General features: G+C 40.7%; 1 protein-coding gene across 1 annotated transcript in view; it reads right to left on the reverse strand.

The window, feature by feature from the left end:
• Sdccag8 (serologically defined colon cancer antigen 8) overlaps positions 1-22508 on the reverse strand; it is a 157695-nt gene that overhangs the window by 29449 nt on the left and 105738 nt on the right. Inside the window, exons 14-16 of the mRNA XM_013017289.1 lie at positions 13701-13828; positions 11504-11612; positions 1162-1293 (exon numbers count right to left, since the gene is read on the reverse strand). Coding sequence (XP_012872743.1) covers positions 1162-1293; positions 11504-11612; positions 13701-13828 — 369 coding nt within the window. The remainder of the gene's footprint in view (positions 1-1161; positions 1294-11503; positions 11613-13700; positions 13829-22508) is intronic.

Below are 22508 nucleotides of genomic sequence, written 5' to 3' on the forward strand. Positions count from 1 at the left end.
AACAGAGAAGGCACGTGGCCTCTAGAGGCTGAGGTGGGGAGTTGGAGGTCAGACCATCCATTTCCACCACTAGTCCGATTGCTGCTGCTATGACAGCCATCAAGAGGGGAAGTCCAGAGCTACAGAAGCCACTCAGTGCTGGCTGGATATTTATTCCCGATGAATCCATTGTCACATAGAATTTAGAAATTACATTTTGATTAAAAATATTGAGAAGCTATGTTTCTTACCAAACCACAACAAAATCCAGTATTACATAAAACAGAAAAGAAATGTGGATTCAAAAGGTCAAGATTTGTGCTTGGTCGCTGAATTGGGTCAAAGCCATTAGTCCCTGTGAACTGAGTTTCTCTGTCTATAAAAAGAGAGCACCTTGGAGGTGGCCATTATGAAGTAGGAGCTTTACTTGGTCCTTATATCAAGGTGGGCACTATCAGGACAACACCAATATGCATGTGAAGAAACAATGCTCAGAGATGGAAAGTGACTGGCTCAAAGTAATTCCATTAGAAAGGAGCCAGGGGTGGCAGTATAGTGCACACCTGTAATCCCAGCATTAAGAAGCTGAGGCAAGAAGATTGTGAGTTTGAGGCCAGCAGAGAGTACAGAGACTCTATCTCACAAAAATTTTCCAAAACTTAATAAAAGACAGGGGAAGGAAAATAGGAGAAAAATGAGGCAGGGGGTAACAAGTTCGACAAGAAACGTAATTATTACCTTACTTGTGTAACTGTAACCCCTCTGTACACCACCTTGACAATAAAAAAGAAAAGAAAAGAGCCCAGGGTTTGGATCCAAATCCTGATGGTAATAATACTCTCAAAACAACTCTGATACCTACCATTTAGTCTACTACACATTTTGTCTTACACAAAGCATAGAAAGCCTCACTTCAGAAGAAGAGTTCTGAAATTCCTTTCTAGGACTACCAACTTGGACCTTACAGGTGGATGGGTTTCCTCCATTATTTTATATTAAATCGAATCTGTATCTTTAGAGAAGAGCAAATAACGAATGCGGCGCCTTCTCTGCAGGTCCTCAGAACACCGCAGATGCAATGACCTGGCGCACACCCTTGGGTAGCCTGGTGATGCTAATCGCCACTTCCTGCTGGGCCGCAGCCATGGACAGCGCCCATTCCACCCTCGGCCCCTCCATTACCTCTCCTTCATCGTCTCGTGCACCCGGCCATGCTGCACGCACTGCTCCTCCAACTCGCTGTTCCTCCTCTGTAACCTCTCCAGTTTCTCATATGTATACCTTTTTTCTTGATTGAGCTGAGCTATTTCAGATCTAGAGGTAGAAACACAGAAATAATAGATGTGAAAGGTTCTTTCTACTAACATACATATTTTGTTGCTGTTGCCGGTCCTGGGGCTTGAACTCAGGGCCTGAGCACTGTCCCTAGGCTTCATCTTGCTCTTACTACTTGAGCCACATCTCCACTGCCAGTATTTTGCTAGTTTATTGGAGAGAAGACTCTCACAGATTTTCCTGCCTCAGCTAGCTTCAAACTGTGATCTTCAGATCTCTGTTCTGCCTCCTGAGTAGCTGGAATTACAGGCATGAGGCACCAGTGCACAGCTTTAACTACATTTTTAAATGGTTTTCAATAGTACTAAGGTTTGAACTCAGGACTTTGCACTTGCTAGGTAGGTGCTCTACCACGCAAGTCACATCCCTAACCCTCCTTTTTTCTTTTTAGTTATTTTGTAAATGGTTTCTTCTACTTACAATAGAGCTAGTATGGACCATGATCCTTGTATCTTTTTTTTTTTTTTGGTCATGGAGCTTGATCTCTGGGCCTGGATGCTGTCCTTTAGCTCTTCAGCTCAAGGTGAGAGCTCTACCACTTGAGCCACAGCACCACTTCTGGTTTTCTGCTGGTTGATTAGAGACAAGAGTCTCACGGCCTTTCTTGCCTGAGCTGGCTTTGAAGCGCCATCCTCAGATCTCAGCCTGCTGAGGAGCTAGGATTACATGCGTGAGCCACCGGCAGCCAGCTCCTTCTACCCATGTCTCTACAATAACTGGGATGGCAGGTATCCACCACGTCTAGCTTTTTGCTATCAGTTGAGATAGGGCGTCTTGTGAACTTTCTGCATCTACTGCATCTTTTTCTTGTACAGCTTTATCTCAAACTCCATACTTAAACATTAACTATGTAATAAGAATTAAATTACTATACATATAATACATATATTATGCATGAGAATTTTCAGAAGATGTCTAGTAGAGGGATGTGTGCATTATAGGGATGAAGGAAGAACTTACTCTAATAGAAATGGTTCAAGCATGACCAAATCTCTCTTTTAAAAGACAAGTATTTGTTATATGTTTACTGTAGACCAGGCCTGTGCTGCTAACGAAGCCTTAGGCCTAATTCCTAGAACACAGAGTCTCTTTTAGTTAGTGGAACCCATTTAGCAGCATGTGGCTGAAAGTCCAGTCGTTCTATACTGGCTATCTCATGTGTCAATGTGGTTGGACCATGTGCCCTGATATTTGGCCACATGTTCTTCTCGTTCTATACTGGCTATCTCATGTGTCAATGTGGTTGGACCATGTGCCCTGATATTTGGCCACATGTTCTTCCCGATGTTTCTTGCAGGAGGAGATTAACATTTTAAATGGGTGGGCTCTGGGTAAAGCAGATTACCCCCTGTAGTGCTAGTGGGCCTCTTCCAATCAGATGAAGTGCTTAACAGAGGAAAGCTAACTTCTGAGTAAAAAGAGTTGTTGCCAACAGCTTGGGGTTCCACTTGAGTCACAACCCTTCCTGGTCTCTCCAGCCTGCTGAAGTAAGTCTCCATTTATCTAGACCTATGCTGATGCAGATCTATAAAGAACAGCAGTCTCCTGCCCTGCAACTTTGTCATCAAAACCATGCAGTGACAAATACTTTCAACTTCTAGAAAGTTATTTCTTTCCTATCTTCCTCCATATTTATCGATGTGTTCGTGCCGTTAACTCTCTTACGCCATTAATGGAGACATTTCAGCTAACCTATTATGACAGGGGCTGAACTGCCTGGCAGGCCTCTTCTTGCACCTCCAGTTTCAATGTATGTACTAATCTCTCATTTGTGGTTGCATTATAATAAGTACTTGGTCCACATTGTGATTCTGGCAAGCCATCTTTTTCAGTGGTTGATTTCTACATGCTTTCCTCCAGTCACTTTTCTCAAGAGGTGGAACCTACAGTTTCCTGCTTCAGGGCACAGCCCTGACTGTCCAAGGAGGGGGTGGAAATCTCGTGGTTCAGAATACAGGCTTTTCTTCATCCCTCTGTTTGTTCTAACTTCAGTGCCCCTGGTGCAGTCAGGATTCTCTGGCTTGGTCTCTTCAGAGAGGAAGCCCTGAGTCTTTGTAAAGTAGAAGCAGTGCCTGGCTCCAAGGATGAAGGTGGGAAAGCCCGTTTGGGTTTCAGCTCCACCCCATTCTCCAAGTTTTCCTGGGATTGAGAGCAGATCAACTTGGTTTTGTTTGTTGGCTGGTTTGGTTGGTCATGGGGCTTGAACTTAAGACCTGAGTGCTGTCCTACAGCTTTCCTGCTCAAGGCTCTAGCACTTTGAGCCACAGTACCACTTCCCGTTTTCTGGTGACTAATTGGAGCTAAGAGTCTCATAGGCTTTCCTGCCTGGGCTAGCTTCAAACCATGATCCTCAGATCTCAGCCTCCTAAGTAACTAGGATTACATGTGCCTGGCTCAGATAGGCTTGTTTTGTACATGTTTATTCCTCTCTGTAGATGTGAAGTCTGATATTTCTCCACTCTTAAGTCAAATATCATTTACAAATGCTCTGCCTTCACCTATTCCATTTGGTATCACTGTATTCCCTCCGGTGATGGCTGAGGTCCTACAGGATATACGCTGTCTTAGATGACCATTTCAAGTCTCAAAGTTTGCAGATGAGAAGGGAGCCTATCCAAGAAAACTGTTTCTTTCTTTTAAATTGTGAACTGTTGCCACTGCCACCATCCCTTTGTGCCCCAATGCCTTGCTAGCTGGGAGTGAAAGTATAAAATCCTTCTATAATATATTATCAGTAGTACCTTAGACTAATGATTGGGTTGTTTCCTGAAGATTAAGAAAGACTCCTGGTATAAAACAGGATACCATGGGTAGGGCCAAATTCACTTCTCTTTGTTCTCACTGTATTTTCATAGTGGAGCAAGGGTCATCCCAAGGTCATCCCAAAAGAAGCTTGTCCAGGTCTTGCCAGCAGTTTCTAAAACCTCTAGCCTTTATACAGGTACTAGTCTACTATTCATTCCTTTGAATAGCAAGATAGGCTAGATTATAGATAAGAACATAGCTTATCTCATTTTTAAACTCAGATCTGATCATCTGAACTTACTTCTCCTAATAAGAAAACACCCAGATTTGAAATAGTCCAAATGGGTTAATAATGACTTATATTTCAGAACCATTTACAATATAAAAGAACTTACAAGAAGTAATAATACAACTTTAATTTAGCATTTCTCCTAATTTTTACACTAAAAATAAATAAAAGGAGAAAAAAATCCTCAAATTAAATTAGGAAAAAAAAATGTCAAAAGAACTTTTATCTATTTTCAAGTCCTCTCCAGGAAAAAGCATTTTAAAAAGGAAAATTACAATAATAGATTTTACAATATAAAAATGTAAAACCTTTACATATAAAAGCCATATATTTCAAAAACTCACATTTATGTGAGAATATTCTTTGTAGGAAGGTTTTTCCTAGAAAAAAAATAAAGTTGTTCAGAAGGTTGCTTAACCCAGAAATCTATGAAAGGAAATTGGTTAAATGGCTTATATAATGGAATACCAAGATATTGTTCTAATGATATAGGAACTTACTAGTGTTATTTATTGACTTTTAGTGTGACATTCTTACTAATATATAAGAAATAGTAAATATTAAAAATGAGTCTGCACAGTGCAATTTCATTCCGTATTTTAATTACCTTGACTTATATGCTATGGATACATTAATACTGATTATTTCTGGTGATAAGGGTAGAAATATATTTCTTATTTTATGAATTTTTAAAATGAACATGTAATGCTTTTATTTTTATTTTTTTTTAAATAATGTTTTTATCCAGGAGCTGGTGGCTCATGCCTATAATCCTAGCAACTCAGGAGGCTGAGATCTGAGGATCATGGTTTAAAGCCAGCTTGGGCAGAAAAGTCCATAGGACTCTTATCTCCAATGAACCAGGCAAAAACAAAATCCAGACACGGAGCTGTGGCTTAAGTCATAGAGCAGTAGCCTTGAGCAAAAAAGCTCAGAGACAGAACCCAGGCCCTGAATTCAAGCCCCAAGACCAGCACACACAAAAATAGTATTTTTTAATTATCTTTTAAGTAGCTGTACAAAGGGGTTACCATTTAACAAGTCAGTTTATAAGTAAAATGCACCTAGATTGATATCACACATCTTTCACCATTCTCCCCTATCCTTCCCAAAGTAATGCTTTAAAAAAAAATAGCTTGATTTTGAAAAAAATTCATATTCAAACCAAATGCAGTATCAACTGTGGGGGAAGTTGTGGTGGGAAGCAGGGAATATTTAGGAATTCTCCCTTCTTTCTACTAAAACTGCTCTAAAAATAAAGTGATTAATTAAAAAATACAAAGAACTAGGAAAATATTTACAAAATATGAAAAACAGCATCATTAAATAAAGAATCCTATTCTAACAAAACTAAATTCAGAAAAGTACACAGACTATAAAAATATCTACAAAAGAAATACAAATCATCAATAACATTTACATAATAGTAATTTTCATTATTATCCAAAGAAATGCAAAATAAAACCTGATACTACTGTCCAATATTTATCATAGGCCTACCCAAACAGTGGAATTCATCCTTTAATGATTTTCATTAACCTAGAGGGTAATTGTTCATTGTATGAGGTAAACAGTGCTGTTTAGAAACTTGCCTAAGGTTACCCAAATGGTGAGCAGCCAGACCAAGCCTAAATGAGTAGTCCATCCCATCTGCAACGCCACCTTGCCCTCTTTTCTTCTTCAGTTTCTCACTTTTGGACATCACATACTGACAGGGGCAGATGCATACTGCGTAGAACTTAGTGTAGCCCTTGTTAATATCCTCAGGCAAACTCAGAGCCTTCCAGGCAGGGATCCATCTTAGACATCTCTATCAGGGGGACCATCAGGCCATTTTCATATTGTCTTTTATAGTAAGTAAACATTTAAAAAATTGTAAATATCTAACATATCAATGCATACAAATTATCTAATTAAGCTTTTGTTTCCTGAGTATTTACTGATGTAGAATTATGTTCATTAGTAAGACAACATTGAGAAAAAAGCAGTGGCAAAACTGTGTTTGTAGCATAATCTCAATCACAACATCAATGGAAGACATTTACACAGACATGAAAGATGACTGAACAGAAATATGTCAAAAGTGAACAGCAGTTATCTCAGGGTGGTAATGTCACAGGAAACGTTTCCCTAATTCTTCTTTGTATTTACCAAATTCTCTACATTGAGTAAGTCTTACATAATCAAAAAATACAAATGTTATTAGAAAGTAGTCATTAATACAATATGTATTATTATAACAATCTCTTGCATCATTTGCAATTTTGTGTTTTTTCCCTTATACTGGGGGAAGTTGCATACCACCTTTCACTGTTCAGTACAAATTTGACATATGTGCAAACATGTCACTCTTCATCTGTGTAGAGCTCGCAACACATCATAAAACTATTTGTAGTCCAAAAAGTAAACTTACAAGTTTGTATGTTAGTCTTCAAGATACATTATGACATGCTTATGCTTGTATTCAATGAAAGAACTGACAGTAATGTATTTCCATAGGTAATTTCTGGCTTTATAGAAGCATGAACTTACCCCTGCTTTTTTTTTTTTTGCATACCAGTTATATATAATTACATTTTCATGAAATGTAGGACATTTTGCTACTATAAGTCAGGCTATAGTAATAATTTCTGTTAAAGAAAAGTGGGACACCTTCATTTTTTATTCTTTTGGATTGTAGTTTGATTTTTTGGTAACAATTAGCATAAGGCCACTATCAGTCTTCTCTCGTGTAATATAATTTTTGTAGTATTCCAACCTAATGTCATTTAACCATGCAAGGGGAAAAAAAACAGTTCAGCCGGGTGTGTGTTCTTTTACTTCAATTAAACTCACACAGTTGGAGACCTACTGTTGCCAAAACAGTAATATAATTTATACATTATAGTCCACACAGTAAAACTATACTAAAAGTCATTTAACAATATTTATAACACCATAAAATACAGTGTTAAAATATATGAACTGCAATATGTACCAAAATTATAAAATTTGTTTCTCATCATCAGTGATTAAAACCAGGATGATTGCTCTAGCCTCAATACTCACAACCCTGGTGACAGATTAGAATTCAAATCTTAATGATCAATTTACAATTAACAAGATAGAAGTGAAACAAATTAAACCAACCATTATATATAACGAGACCCCACGGACTCCCATTGTTCCTCTTAATTACAAAACGCAAATCACAAATACACAATGGGCAATGTTAGACATCAATCCGTAAGCCTAGCAACCCAGAAAGTGACAATGACAGGGAAGAAGAGAAGTGAAACCCCACGGCCCTGGTCCTGAGCTCTGTGCCGCTGCTCTCTGAGCGTGCTTAGGTACAACCCGGCCTGGGGTGAGGGGCAGGCCACACCTGTCCCAACCAGCACCCAGCATTCTGCAGCTATATCCAGGCCAGGCTTTAGATCACACTACAAATCATACTGTTAATATTTTGCCTGGAGAGAGGAGGCAGTTCCTTTACTTGGATAAAGAAAAATCACAGATGTAACAAAGATATTTATGTATCTGCATTGAGCTCCCCCAAGAACAACTTCACACCTGCAATCAGCTTTCAGAGTATTGGGATGCAGACAGAAGGAACAGCTAAAGTTCATGTGGCTTTGACTAAAATCAGCCAGGACTTCTGCCTGGTGTCAATTACAGACAAGATGGCATTCATTCTCTTGCCTGATGATCACACATGAGCGACAAAAACACAGAATCGGCAGGTCCTTTTTAGTTTCAGCGTGTGACGTGCCATTCACAGCCCCCTAGGTTGCAGACACAACGACATGTAGAGTGCAGAGCACACACAGGACAGAAGGTTCTGTGCTAATCATTAAGAAGGCTGCATAAGAGTAAAATCAGTTTTCTCAATGCAACGTCCTGACTACTTGGAGAGAAAGCACATGCAAAACACACACACACACACACACACACACACACACACGGTACCATTTTAAAATGTTTCAAAGAGCAGCATCGCATGAGGCTGGGTGGAGAGGCGAAGTGTACTGGCACTGTGAGCCCAGGCTGTCAGTCTCTCCAGTGATATGCCTAGATCTGAGCAAAAAAGCTACTTCAAATGGTCTGAATCCATTTGTTTAATATGTCATTTGAGTAACACAAAATGCTTACAGAAATGTTGCTAATAAGGAAAGGAAGGCAAAAGAAATGTGTTTTGAATTAGTAATCAATATAAAATAAGTATAACTACTTTCAGGAAAATTTTTACTGTATTCGGGAAGAAAATCTGGACCCAAATTGCCATATGGATAAAATAATGATTTTGGAGCTGACTTTCCATAATGACAAAATGCTAAGATTTTCCTTGCATCGTAGCACAGTAGAAATGATTTAGCCCAATGTTTGGTATATGGTGTACAGGAGTATATCCCAGAGGGCTTACTAGGGCTTATTACATTTTTTTTTATTATTTTAAAAGAAACATTCATGACAGCATTAAAAAAGAAATGTATACATTACCTGACTTCTATAACTGTAAGCCCTCTGTATATCATCTTTACACTAACAATAACATTAAAAGTTAAAAAAGTAAGTAAAAGAAGAAACATTCTGAACTCTTCAGGTTTTATAGGTGGCTTCACAGCAGAAAGTAACATGGAAATGGAATGTTAAATTTGGCATGAATGAGCTGTTGGAAATGTCATAGTAGGAAACCAGAGAGAAATGAGACTGGCATTGATAAGAAATCAACAAACAAACAACACCTAAATCACAGTTAGTCTAGCTACGTCTTTCTTGTTAGGTATACAAAATACACCATTTAAAAACTTTAGAAGCTCCTTAAAGTTTTAAGATCATGATCTGCACCACAACCATGTCTACCTCTTTTTGATACTGCTTTGCCCTTGGAAAAGTTTCCACTGTGGTACACAGGCTTTGTGTTTGTCAGAAAATGGCACTCAGACTTTCACTGGCTAAAATAATAAGAGTTTGGAAGAGTTACAAAGTGCCAGTTAAGGCCCTTCAGATAAAGGCACCAATGACAACAATAGCACATGTCTGTTACTACGTGGGAAAAGCTGGGAAAGGTGCCTCACAGCTGGCATTCCACGTCTGTGGCTCTGAACCTATGGGTGAAGATAACCATGGGTTAAAATACCGAGACTCTACTCAACATGCATTGTTTCTGGTCATCCTTCCCTGCACAACACAGTATAACAACTATGTATAGAGCATTTGCATTGCATCAGGTGTTACAAGCAATTGAGATAGGATTTCAAGTATGTGCGAGAGAACTGGGAATGTAGTTCAATGGTAGATCACTTGCATAGCATGCATGAGATCTTGGTTCCATCCCAAACATAGCAAACATTGAAATGAAAAAGATAAAACACAGAGGAGAATGTTTCTAAATTCTATTCAAATACAAACTCAAATACCATGTCATTTTGTATAATGGATTGAGCATCTACAGCTGTGGGTATCCCAGGGTCCTTGAAACAACCAATCCCCTGTGGATACTGTAAGACAGCAGGGTATGCATGCCTGCATGTGTGTATGCGTGCATGGATATATGTATGTAGGTATATGTGCTTCTCTCCTTCTTTTTGAATTCCAAAGAGTTATTTTCTGCATCCTGCCTGACATCAAGAAAGAAACAGGCTGGCACTGGCAATCAGATCAGCATGTGGGGTATAGCACTACACCTGTTTGTTTCATTCATTCATCATTCATTCAATAAACATGCATTGGGTGCCATCTATGTGTCAGATACGAAGACGCATGTTCAGTTTACAAAGTAGTGGTCAGGAGCTGGAGGAATCAGAAGCAAGAGGAGCAAGGGACACTGAGATTCGAGTTCTCTAGATCTGTACAGAGTAAGTTGATAGGTCTAAAGGAAGAAAAAGGACACAGACTAGAGCTTCACCTTGGCTCACAGTCCAAGTACAACTATTTCTCCATGGGCTTTAAAGGTTAACTTTCCCTTCTTAACCTTTCCCACATTGCTACAGTAGCCAGAATTGTCTACCCCACCCCCACCTCCCTAACCCCGCCCTGTCCTTCCCTTGGGTCCTCTCCCCTCCAATCCTCTTCTCTTCTGTCCTCTTCTTGTTTTTTTTTTTCCCCTTCTCATTTAAAAGATAGGGGGTTCTGGCTATACTGCCCAGGCTCACACTTCTGCTTTACCATCTTGAAGACTGGGGGGCTTGGGTGCTCCACATCTGACAGATGAATATAAAATACTACAGTTATTGTAAGAAAGTCTATAGACTTGGGAACTAGAAATTCCTAGATTAGATAGACCTATAGATCTCCCAGTCAGCAGCTAACAGTTTTGGTTTCCTTACCTGTAAAAGAAGATAATTAATTCCTGTCTCAAGCTACTGTAATTAAGTAATGCATGTATTAATTAAGTAATACATCTTCATCTCATCAATGTCCCTAATTATTTGACCTAAAGGTATCTTTTGTGTGTTCATGGAGACTTCTCCTAATATATTAAACTATGTTAACTCTGTCATCAGAGGGTTTAAAAAGTGTTCTACCTGTCTGCATCTGCTATTACAATAATTGCCACCTTGATATTTGTTTTCTGAAATGTCATTATTTCAATTCTAAACATTAAAAGTCAGCCGGGCGCTGGTGGCTCACGCCTGTAATCCTAGCTACTCAGGAGGCTGAGATCTGAGGATCGCGGTTCAAAGCCAGCCCGGGCAGGAGAGACTGCGAGACTCCTATCTCCAATAAACCACCAGAAAACCGGAAGTGGCGCTGTAGCTCAAGTGGTAGAGCGCTCGCCTTGAGCTGAAGAGCTGAGGGACAGCGCCCAGGCCCAGAGTTCAAGCCCCACGACCGACCAAAAAAAAAAACAAAAAAAATTAAAAGTCAGGTAACAGTATGCATACATAATTATTGAAAAACACCTAGGCTGGGCTGGGCAGTAGCTCCATGGTCAGAGCTTGCCTACCACACACAAAGTCCCCGGGCTCCACACCTAGCACCAGTCAACAAACAAATAAATGTGTCTGCATGAACAATGATGAAAATGTTCACTCAGAACGTATTTTCACAGAAAACTTTCATCAGCAGATAATTTTAACAATAGATGGCAACATAGTATAAATGCTATTTGTTAAGGAAAAATTAAGTAATCAAGCAAACAGCACTCTGGAAGGATTATGTAACAGTACCTACCTGCTTTTTTGAGATATTTCTTCCAATTTCTTGGCTAATGTACAGCACTCTTCCTTTAACTTTGTCAAAAATGTATTCTGGGAGGTCAGCAAGGAATACTGTTCATTTTCTAGAAATAACAATAAACCCACCAACATAAGACTTTTAAGGTTTTATTTGTGCAGTGTCCCCATATCCGCATATGATCACAACATATTTCTTGGAAGCTACTAGATTGCTTTCACTGTCCTAAGTTAAAGGACGTGTCATCTGGCAAGACAGTGTTTCTTGTGAGACATTTCTTTCATAATAAAATTATACACCATCAACATTTTTATCATATCAGCTTGTGTAACATTTTAGCATGTTCATAAATTGTCAAATACCTCAAGTGAAGTCATAGATGCTTATATCTTTGTAATATGCAAGATATTATATTTTATTTTGACAATTTTACTATAAACAGTGTCAAAATTCTCACAACCAGATAATTCTGAACTAAAATCATCAAGGAATTCTCTTTGGGGCTGTAACTCACGCTTTATGTTTTGCATTTGCACAAAAATTTCCACCACCCCTCCTTGACTTTTGCATATGTTCCCCAATTATGAAGGTGAAATACATGATCTTACACTGGACTTTACTGTCAATAGTGTCATTGCCAATACAATGAATAGTTGTTCAAAGAAACTGAAAAGTGTAATTGTGTGTACATACAATAAAAGGAAGTGTTCTTGAGGGAATTTTAGCAACTGAAAACTCTTATCTACTCTCATATTCTGCCAACAAATCTGGGGTCACTAGGATTCTGCTGGCACTTGGGGAAAATGATCACTTAACCTTTAATTTCCTTTTTGGGACTTTTAGTGGAAAAATTGCTCCTAAAATCGGGTGACTTTTCATTTCTTCTGGCCAAATGCTATGAAAAGAAATTCTCCACTGCAAGGGCTAAAGGGAATTGTGCAAGTCATTATATCATCTGCTTTTTTAAAAAAATGAGTAAATAGATTATTTAATAAGATTTATGGTAGTGATTTTTCACCTATGGGAGAAGAAATATTATTTAATATATCAATGAATATAATCTACATTATATCTTGTGAAAATTACCTCTGAGTAATTACTCTCTTTCAATTTTAGCTAATTGATTGGCAAAAAGCATATAACATACAACGCAAAATAAATCAAGACCCTTAAATTAAGCAACATCTTTCTGGAAGAGGCAGGATCAATTAAACTTTGTTTTAATAGTATACAGCATAGAAAATGTGGTGTGGAATTATAATGACTGACACTGTCTTGTTTTGACTAACACTGTCTGTGAACACACAACTCAAAAGTGAAAGGAACTACAGAATGCTCCGACTGAACAAATCAAACTGCCTATTTTCAAAGTGCATTTTACTTTCAAATTAAAGGTAAAGAGTTACTGGCCAATTCAGTCTGCAGAACACTGCCAACGTGATGAAAGATGGCAATTTTTCGCCAAGCTGCCAGCTGTGGTCAGTGCCTTGTATTAGTGAATTTTAACAGCAGTTGTGAGAACTTGAAGAATGCAAAGGATTAAACATCACTCGAGATTGGATTGGGGGAGGTGGGGAAATCATACAAATGCTAAAAATGTTCGAAGCTGCAAAGATTAAATAAAGGAACATATCAATTTGGAGCCACTGAATTACATCCAGCTGCGACAGTGAATTAAGAACCGATTAATGGCTAAAGCTTTTCTCCAGTTTGGATGCTGAAGCAAACTCATTAGGCTTTTAGAGTAGCTATAATGTGTGTACTGTGGGAACCGTTCAGTGCTATTCAGGAGACTCTAACTGTAAGCTCAGAGCATTTCCCGCAGAGCTTCTGATGCTATTTTCTTTATATAACATGTGTGCCTGAAAACCAAGCCAAAAACAAGCCCTTTGTTTTTCTACTTTGTTGTGGTCTCTCTCAGCTTTACGTTTCTTGAACACAGGTAAATAAACTCATAATCCAGATGGTGCAACAGATGTGTGAGCAGCACTCTGAAATCAACAGACAGTGGGCAATACTTTCCATTTTCTCTTTTAAACGCTAACTAATATGTAATTCGGAATCTCCGGTGTAGTTAGCATCTGCTCCCTTCGGCCAGCCAAAGGTTACAGGTGTTCCTGATGTCATTTCACAGTAAGGCGTGGGCCTGGCTGGTAAGCAAGTGCCCAGGCTCTAATCTCTCCCTACCACCCACCAGTTTTGTCGTGCTGGGTCTCCATTTGCTGTATCTTCTGTGTCAGCTCCTGTTCTCGCTGCTGAGCCTGAAGGGCTTGGGCCTTTGCTTCGTTACTAAAGCTCTGCTGAATGCTATCTTTTTCCAGTCTGCAAAACAGAGAGAAGACACAGAAATGGGATCTGCAGGTGCCCGGACCTCCGCACTTCCCTGCAGATCACAGAGTGGACAGGCAGTGAATTGTTAAACGTAAGAAGACTGCCTCTCCACAGCACTCCCAACCCCAGAAGGCAGAAAATCAAAGGCTTCCTCATGCAAGGTGAGATGCATGGCAAACTGACTAAAGCTCTAAAAAAAAAAATCATGACAATTCAACACTGAATTCTATAATCTTTAAGCACGCACACACACACACACACACACACACACAACATTCTTACTGTTTTGCACTAACAATCAGTCTTGATAGCTTTGCACTAACAAGTCAATCTTCAGAGTGGTCAATATTTCCTAAAGATTATTCCAAAAATAACGTAACTCCATTCTTAAGGAAAACTGAGATTCCTAAAACTAGATGACTCTAAAATGGAATCTCAACTGCCACACGGGGAGACCCTCTCTAGAGGCCAGCAAGCAGTTCTGCAGCACGGTGCATGTGTGCACTAAGTATGAAGATGCAAACCAAAAGATGCCCATAGCACTTCCTGGTAAAATCTCTCTTCAGATTGTGTTAACTGATCTGGCAGGGTGAGAAGCTTCACAGGCAGAGACAGCGTCCCATTCCACCATATTAGGACATCCTCCTAGCCCACAAGGCTGTATCTCAGCCCCGTGGTTCCTAAAGGGAGAAAGGCCACCAGTGACCACCTGCCATGTCGGTTCTTCAAGCTCTAAGAATGAGAAAGTGATAGGAGGGTTTCCTTCAATTAAGGGACTTAGTTATTTCTAACTCCTGATCTCCTTGTGGGCATTTCTCAACCACGCTGCTTTAGTTTACTAATTGAGATATTTACTGCCTTGCCTTTGCCAAACTAAAAATAAACAATTCCATAAAGCTATCACTACCAGTCTATGTACCGCTGTGGAACTTCAAATCACTGGCTTCTAATTATAAAGCAACATAAGGAAAGCCTGTATTGAAATTGGTCAATGCATGTGGTAATGTTGTAGTGTAAAATTCCAGAATGAAAATACACCCACACCTCACTCAAATGGAATCATCAGGGGTCCATGCTAAATGTGAAATAAGGTCCCTTCTGGTACTTCTAACAACAACACCCCCTGGAAGCAGTCCAAGGTCTTGTCTCACACTCGGTTCCAAAGTAGTATATTGCAACAAACGGATAGTCAGACAAGGCTACTTTCTGCCTTCCCCACCACACCACAGATTTTCTGGCTGGAGACCACTGCACATGTTTCCTCTTCTTGCTGGGGTGTCCTCACCCACCGATCCAGCCTTGGCATTCCTTTAGGGCCTTCCTCGCCCCTTCCTCCAGCATGACTACCTTCCCTCAGTAACCTCACTATCTGTTGGGACATCCTACAAAGACATCTATCACACTTTGGCTATTGGTTTACATGGCTGTATCCTGCTGTCACCGTGGTCTTTCTGTCTGGAGCCCACATCGGTCCATGGCACACAGGCAATGGGCAGTGACGGAGTGATGATTAGATGTTCTTATACCCTTTCCACAGTGGGGGAGGAAGGGCGCAGACTAAGTGAGCCTGGAGCAATCTGCACAGGACTTACGTGATGGGGTAAAAATTGTCACACACCTCACTTGAGCGCTTGCACAAGATGGCTCTTGGGCGGGGGAGGGGAGGCACTAACAGCTGGAGATGCTGCTGCTGAAGGAAGCGACTTCAAAGGACCTCTGCATGCTTCACGGGTAGCCAGGCCCCAGTCGGGGCTATGGCCAGAGCATACGGGCAGGGAGGACAGGAGGGGCTCTGAGACCCCTAACCACCAGTGGCCATAAAATTCACTCTCCAAAAACCCAGTATACATTGGAAAGGGAAAATGGGTATTTTATTAATAATTATGCCAAAATCATAGTCATACCTAAGACTATCTGCTGCGAAAGGGGCCTTACAGATCCCCAGCGTGAAGAGCCGCCAGTCTCATGGAGACACTCTGATTGACCAGGTTACAGATCCCCAGTGTAAAGGGCCACCAGTGTCTGAGACACTCTGACTGACCAGGAAAGAAGAACCACTTATAAAATGATCCACTCACAGGCTGCATAATGAATGACTTAGATGCAAATGTAAAATCAAAACTACTTACTTAGAAAAGCCTATTTTTTTTTGTCCCGTTGTGGGGCCTGAACTCTGGGCCTGGACACTGTCCCTCATCTCTTCTGCTCAAGGCTAGCACTCTACCACTTGAGCCACAGCGCCACTTCCAGCTTTTTTCTTTTTGCTTATGTGGTGCTGAGGAATCGAACCCAGGGCCTCATGCATGCAAGGCAAGCACTCTACCACTGAGCCACCTTCCCAGCCCCAAAAGCCTATTTTATAATGCTCTAAAGGTGAGGCGATAATAGATTGAAAGAATTAGAGGCCAGATGTTCACACCTGTGATCCTGGCTACTCAGGAGCTTCGACCTGAAGGATCAAGGTCAAAGCCAACCTGGACAGGAAAGTCCTCAAGATTCCATCTCCAATTAACCAGCAAAAAGGTAGGCTGGAGGCACGACTAAGTGGTAGTACTCCAACCATGAGTGCGCAAGCTGTGTGAGCGTGGGAAGCCCAGAGTTCAAGCCCCAGAACAAAAACAAAAGCCATGCAACCAAAAAAAAGTAGGTATCCATGGAAAGAATCCAAAGCAATCGATTAAGTATTCACTGTGACACTCTTATGTAAAAACACCATATTAGGCACTGGGTTAAATAAAAATAAATAAAGCATAATCCTTGCTCCTCGTAGTGAGTTCAGAATGGATAAACAAACAAACAGACCAAAGAAACGATGGGAAAATAGTTCACAAGAAAGGTATAAGAGGAAAAACTACCAAAGTGTAGAAGAATAAGAGACCAGCTGAGATGGGAACCTAGAGAAGGGTAGTAAGGCCAGTCTCCCATGACTGGTTTACGTCTAGTTCTCAGTCGTTACCATTGATGATCGCATCTGACCAAGCTCCTAGTTAGTTCTATTTTACAAATTAGAATAAAAGCAATGGTGGTAGAGAGGAATACTGGGTAGTTATTAGAATGGGCTGAAGGTCACAGGGTAGTGAGACCACAAACAAGCTAAAAGTCCATCACCTGTGGAGAAAGAGACTGTGTTACAGTCTTACAAGAGAGTAATAACACTCCAGCAACAGAAGAACACATGGAGTATGTCTGGGTAACGGCACAAGTATGACTTATTGGAGATTTTTCAAGTTCACTTTTAATTTTGTAGCTAGATTAAGGATTAAAGAGTTTCTGATGATCCTCAGGTTTAACAACAGTCCTGACGCCTCCAATCTGAGTTAATGGCAGTGTGGGTGACCAGGCACTCCACCATCTACCTTGTCTCCACTCACCTCTTTACTGAGGTCTGAAGCGCTGCTGGTACTCAAACCACCTTATAAAGCATCATACATATCATTTTGACATTAATGTATCTGTGCAGCAAACAAAACTTGCAAGAAGGGGCTGGGGTATAACTTAGTGGTAAAGTGTTTGCCTAAAATGTACAAGGATCTGGGTTCCCTCTCTAGCACTACAAAATAAGTAAGTAAACCTCTATGAGATCTATAATAAACCAGCTGAAAAATATTCTTTTTTGGGGGGGGGTCCGGTTGTGGGGCCTGAACTCTGGGCCTGGGCGCTGTCCCTCAGTTCTTCAGCTCAAGGCTAGGGCTCTACCACCTGAGCCACAGCACTACTTCCGGCTTTTTTCTTTTTGTTTATGTGGTGCTGAGGAATCGAACCCAGGGCCTCAGGCTGCAAGGCAAGCACTCTACCACTGAGCCACCTTCTCAGCCCCAAATATTCTTGAAGTAATAGAGAGAAAGCTGTTAGGATTTCAGATGTATGATAACATGATGTCCATTTGTCCCAATGCTGGGTGATACTAGCTTTGATCTCTTGGTTGACATCACCAGCATGCTAAGAAGTGTTTAGTAACAAGACTCAGGGTTGTGGGGGGCTGATAATCCCTCATTTGTAGTGCTAAGGATAGATATTTACATCTCAATTTTTAAAAATTATCTTTTGGTAGTTGTACACAGGAGTTTCAGTTCAACAAATGAGCATGTAAGTACAATGCATCTTGGTCAGTGTTCCTCCTTGCATCATTCTCCTGTTTTAAACTATCAAAGTGACATCACCGAACGTCAGGTTGGGAAGAAAAAGGCACTATCAGCAGGAGAGATTGACTGTGACAGCCCCAGTACGCTGGAGTCACCTGAGCTCTCCTAGGCTTCTCTGCTTACCCCTTTTAACTGACAGGTAATACATCGGAAGACACTGACAATATACAAACATCTTATTCTACTATCACCTACTGGTCTTACATCTAAGATGATTCACAATTCTCTCTCTACTTACATTAGTTAACATTGTCCTGTATGAAAGAACTTCACTTTCTTATTTTATAATTTACTATTATCTGTACAGAGTTCTGCATTCTTCTTTGGTTTAATGATCAGTAGGGTTTGTTTGTTTTATGGTTGTGTGTGTGCATGCGCGCATGTGAATGAGCACACGTGTGTGCATGAACACCACTCTTGGGGCTGAACTTGGGACCTAGCACTGTCCTTGAGCTATTGTGCTCAGGGCTAGTGCTCTACCACTTTGAGTACATTGCCACTTCTGGCTTTTTAAAGTAGTTAATTGATAAGAGCTTCAAGAACTTTTCTATCCCAACTGGCTTTGAACGTTGATCTTCAAATCTCAGACTCTTGAGTAGCTAGGATTATAGGCATGAGCCACTGATGCTCAGAAGTAGGAAAAATTTTAAGTTCAACTCATCTTGTAATCAGCAAGCTCCAACATGGAACCCTGCAAGCTGATTCCTGAGGCGTCTCCTGTGCACTTTGTGGCTCTCTACCCCAAGATGCATCTATCTTGACTCAGCATTTGTCCAAAAAGCTCTCTGTGCATTTTTTGGAGAAATCAGTAATAGTTTATGATCATTGTTATTGTGAAGCTGCTGTTTCTAGGTCATTTTAAGAATATAATAGTTAGGTGCTTTGGCTCACACCTGTAATCCTAGCTACTCAGGAGGCTGAGATCTGAAGACTGCAGCTTGAATCCAGCCCCAGGCAGAAAAGCCTCTGGAACTAAGGCCCAAGTGGTAAAGCACTAGTCTTGAGCAATAAAGCTCGGGGAAAGTGCCTGGGCCCTGAGTTCAAGTCCCAGGACCACAAAACGGAAAGAAAAAAGAAGAAAGAAAGAAAGAAAGAAAGAAAGAAAGAAAGAAAGAAAGAAAGAAAGAAAGAAAGAAAGAAAGAAAGGAAGGAAGGAAGGAAGAAAGAAAGAAAGAAGAGAGAGAAAGAGGGAGGGAGAGAGAGAGGGAGGGAGAGAGAGAAAGGGAGAGAGAAGGAGGGAGGGAGGGAGAAGGAGGGAGGGAGGGAGGAAGGAAGGAAGGATAGAAGGAAGGACGGATGGACAGACGGATGGACGGACGGAAAGAAGGAAGGCAGGCAGGCAGGCAGGCAGGCAGGCATAAATAGGAATACAACTAAGAACACAAATATAAGCCTTATATATAGACATGTACATTCATACTAATACTTTCCATTATAATCCAACAACATAGAGAATTATGGAAATTGTAATTTTCTTTTTCAATAGTAAGAAACTTGACTCCTATTCTCTTTACCATGTTTACTTAAACTTGGAAGTTGCAAAAAGTTTCAAAATTGCTAATCTACAGAAGGCAAATCTACCAGTAACTCGAATTAAATTTTTATAGTTTTGTTTTGCTTCATTCTTTTTACAACACACACATACTATTTGTAGTTGATTCTGTTTTTATTTTAGGAAAATGGTCTTGAAAGATGGTTGAGAACAATAGGTAGCTCACATAGCTAGATGTCAGAGAATGTCATATGTCGACTTATTATCTATATGACTATGGACAAGCAAATTTTTCCTTTTAATCAGGTTCTTTATTCAAATAAAGCAAAAAAATCTTAAAGGCTAGATCACTTTACTAAGCCACAATTTATTAATGTTTACCATAAGTGAACCATTTTCCATATGTTCCTTTATTTACCCTCCTACTAACCTTTTAAGGTAGGTTGTCATATTAGTGTAAATGAGGAAAGATTGAAAGAGACTGTACAATCTATACAAGTTCCCAAATTATCAAAGGTGTAGCCAGGAAACCCTGACTCTCTGACTGAAGTCCACACACTGAACACTTTGCTTTAGTCTCTGACTTCCAAGATATGCAGACAAGTGAGAGAGGGTTAGAAGCTAGGTGCTCAGTTATCCACAGCATCCGGCCAGAAAGCCAGACCCCAATCTAGTCATCCTTGTCTGCCATTTGGCCCATGTGCTACTGGATCACTTCTTCCTGTAATGACACCATCAGTTAGCTGTATCCTCTTTGAAGAAATGTATAAACTTTCCAAGAACGTTGAAAGGAACCACAAGCCGGTCGCTGGTGGCTCACGCCTGTAATCCTAGCTACTCAGGAGGCTGAGATCTGAGGATCGCGGTTCAAAGCCAGCACGGGCAGGAGAGACCTTGAGACTCCTATCTCCAATAAACCACCAGAAAACCGGAAGTGGTGCTGTAGCTCAAGTGGTAGAGCGCTCGCCTTGAGCTGAAGAGCTGAGGGACAGCGCCCAGGCCCAGAGTTCAAGCCCCACGACCGACAAAAAAAAAAAAAAAAAAAAAACTCTCTAAAAATAGAAAGGAACCACAAATACATCTGTTTAGAGTTGTCCAGAGACTCTCAGGAAAGATGGGGTATATTCATTTATCTAGAATGAAAATGCCCGGAGAACCTGGATCTTGAACCCAAGAACCTGGAACAGCAACCGCCATGCAACAGTGCAGTCAATAAATATCTGATTAATAAATAAACGAACAAACTGATAACTGTTAAGAGACAGAGACATGGTAATATGTACCTCATAGGTGTAGCCTCCTGTCTCAAGGCTAAAAGAGAAAGTTCCTACTTTAGCCAAGAATTTCATTTCATTAGTTATTACTGAAAATAACAATACAAAAACAATCGGTTGCATTAGTGGACAGCATGATGTCTTTCATATTGAGAAGGACCCAATATCCAGGGATTGTTTGCTGCTAGTGGGGACTAGGTTCTCATCGTTGAGCCAATGCAGGCCCCTGGGAAGGAACAGGCAGGAAAAGGAGTCAGGTTCTATAACCCCTACTTCCTCAAGACTGAAAAGAAAAAACAAAACTAAAAAACCTCAATGGCATCATTCAGATTTCCTAGAGGCAATTACTTCTATTTTCTTCACTGCAAACTATGTCAGGACGTTAAGTGCTATGTTGAAATCCAAGTTCTCAGCTCCCAGCATGAGTCATGTCTAGGAGAGAAAACAGAAAGTAAAAGGAGGTCGACTTCTTTCAAAGGAATGTACAGGAAGGGTATGTGTGGATAGATATCTTCTGTTTTGATCACACCTGCTCAGCTCATATTTCCTTCAAGCCATTTTTCATGCCCAGCGGTATGAAATCCCAGGCCTCATCCGACTAGGGAAGTGCCCTGCACTGAGCTATGCCCCTAGACTACTCCCTACCACCCCTAATCCTTGACCAGTCTGTGCTTCCTGCTTTGCAAAGCACATTCAAATGCACTGACCTCTCTTGACTTCCAAACAAATCTAGGAGGCAGGGAGGTGCAGCAGACAGCCCTGTGTGGCACAGAAAGCATCGTGAGCTCAGGGAATTAAGAGATTTGCTCAAAGCCACACAGTGAGTAAGTGGTAGAGCTGGAAGCAGACCTGTCTTCTCCCTCCAAGTCCAGTGTTCTTTTTATTCCACGGTACTGTTTCACATGAGGGGTTTGTTTAATCCAAAAGTGTAATGCTCATCCATTCAACAAATACTTAAGCCACTTCTGTGCCAACCATGAGAGTACGGAGATGTATCTGTACACAAGCTACAGCCCATCCCCACACAGCTTATAATCCACTGAACTCAATAAAGAGGTTTCCAAACAAAAAGGCAACTATTAGAGTCTGGCAAATATTAAGTTAGGGTTCAATTCTTGCTGTCACGTAGGTGGACAGGACAGTAGTAAAGGAGTGGATGTGGACAGTGGGGTGTGTTTGGGGGCTCTCAGGAAGCTTAAAAATTTATAGGCTTAAAATATGAGTGGGAATGAGAAGAAAATTGTGACAAGTGAAGTGGACAGCATGTGCAAAGATCCAGGAAGTAGAGATAGCCAGGTGCCATTGGAAAACTGCAATAATTGTCGTATGACTGGAGGCTGGAATGGGGGGGGGGCGGGGAGTAGTGAGCAGTTGGTGGAGGGGAGATTATTGAAGAAAGATGAGACTAGAGATGGAGGCAGGAGCCAGAACTTGCAGCTATTTTTAAGGCCTTCATCCTGAGGGAAATAGGGAGCCAACGTAGGGTTTTAAGCAGGGGAGTGTTGTGATCACACTCATGCTCGAGAAAGATCACTCTGGCTGCAGCTTGGGAACAGATGGGGAAGGGACAACATTAGAAGCAAGGAAGGCACTTATTACTACAGCAATAGTAAGAGCAATTTCTACAAAGGTTCTTTAGCCATGGAAATACTGAGGCTGGACTGACAGATACTGAGGCTGGACCGCCACCAAAGGCCTACTTCTCTAGTCTTCTATCTTTATTTTTTCCCATAGCTCCAATATATCTAATAGGACTAGAACAA

The sequence above is a fragment of the Dipodomys ordii genome, unplaced genomic scaffold (assembly GCF_000151885.1).
Source record: "Dipodomys ordii isolate 6190 unplaced genomic scaffold, Dord_2.0 Scaffold35, whole genome shotgun sequence".
NCBI classification, from domain to species: Eukaryota; Metazoa; Chordata; class Mammalia; order Rodentia; family Heteromyidae; genus Dipodomys; species Dipodomys ordii.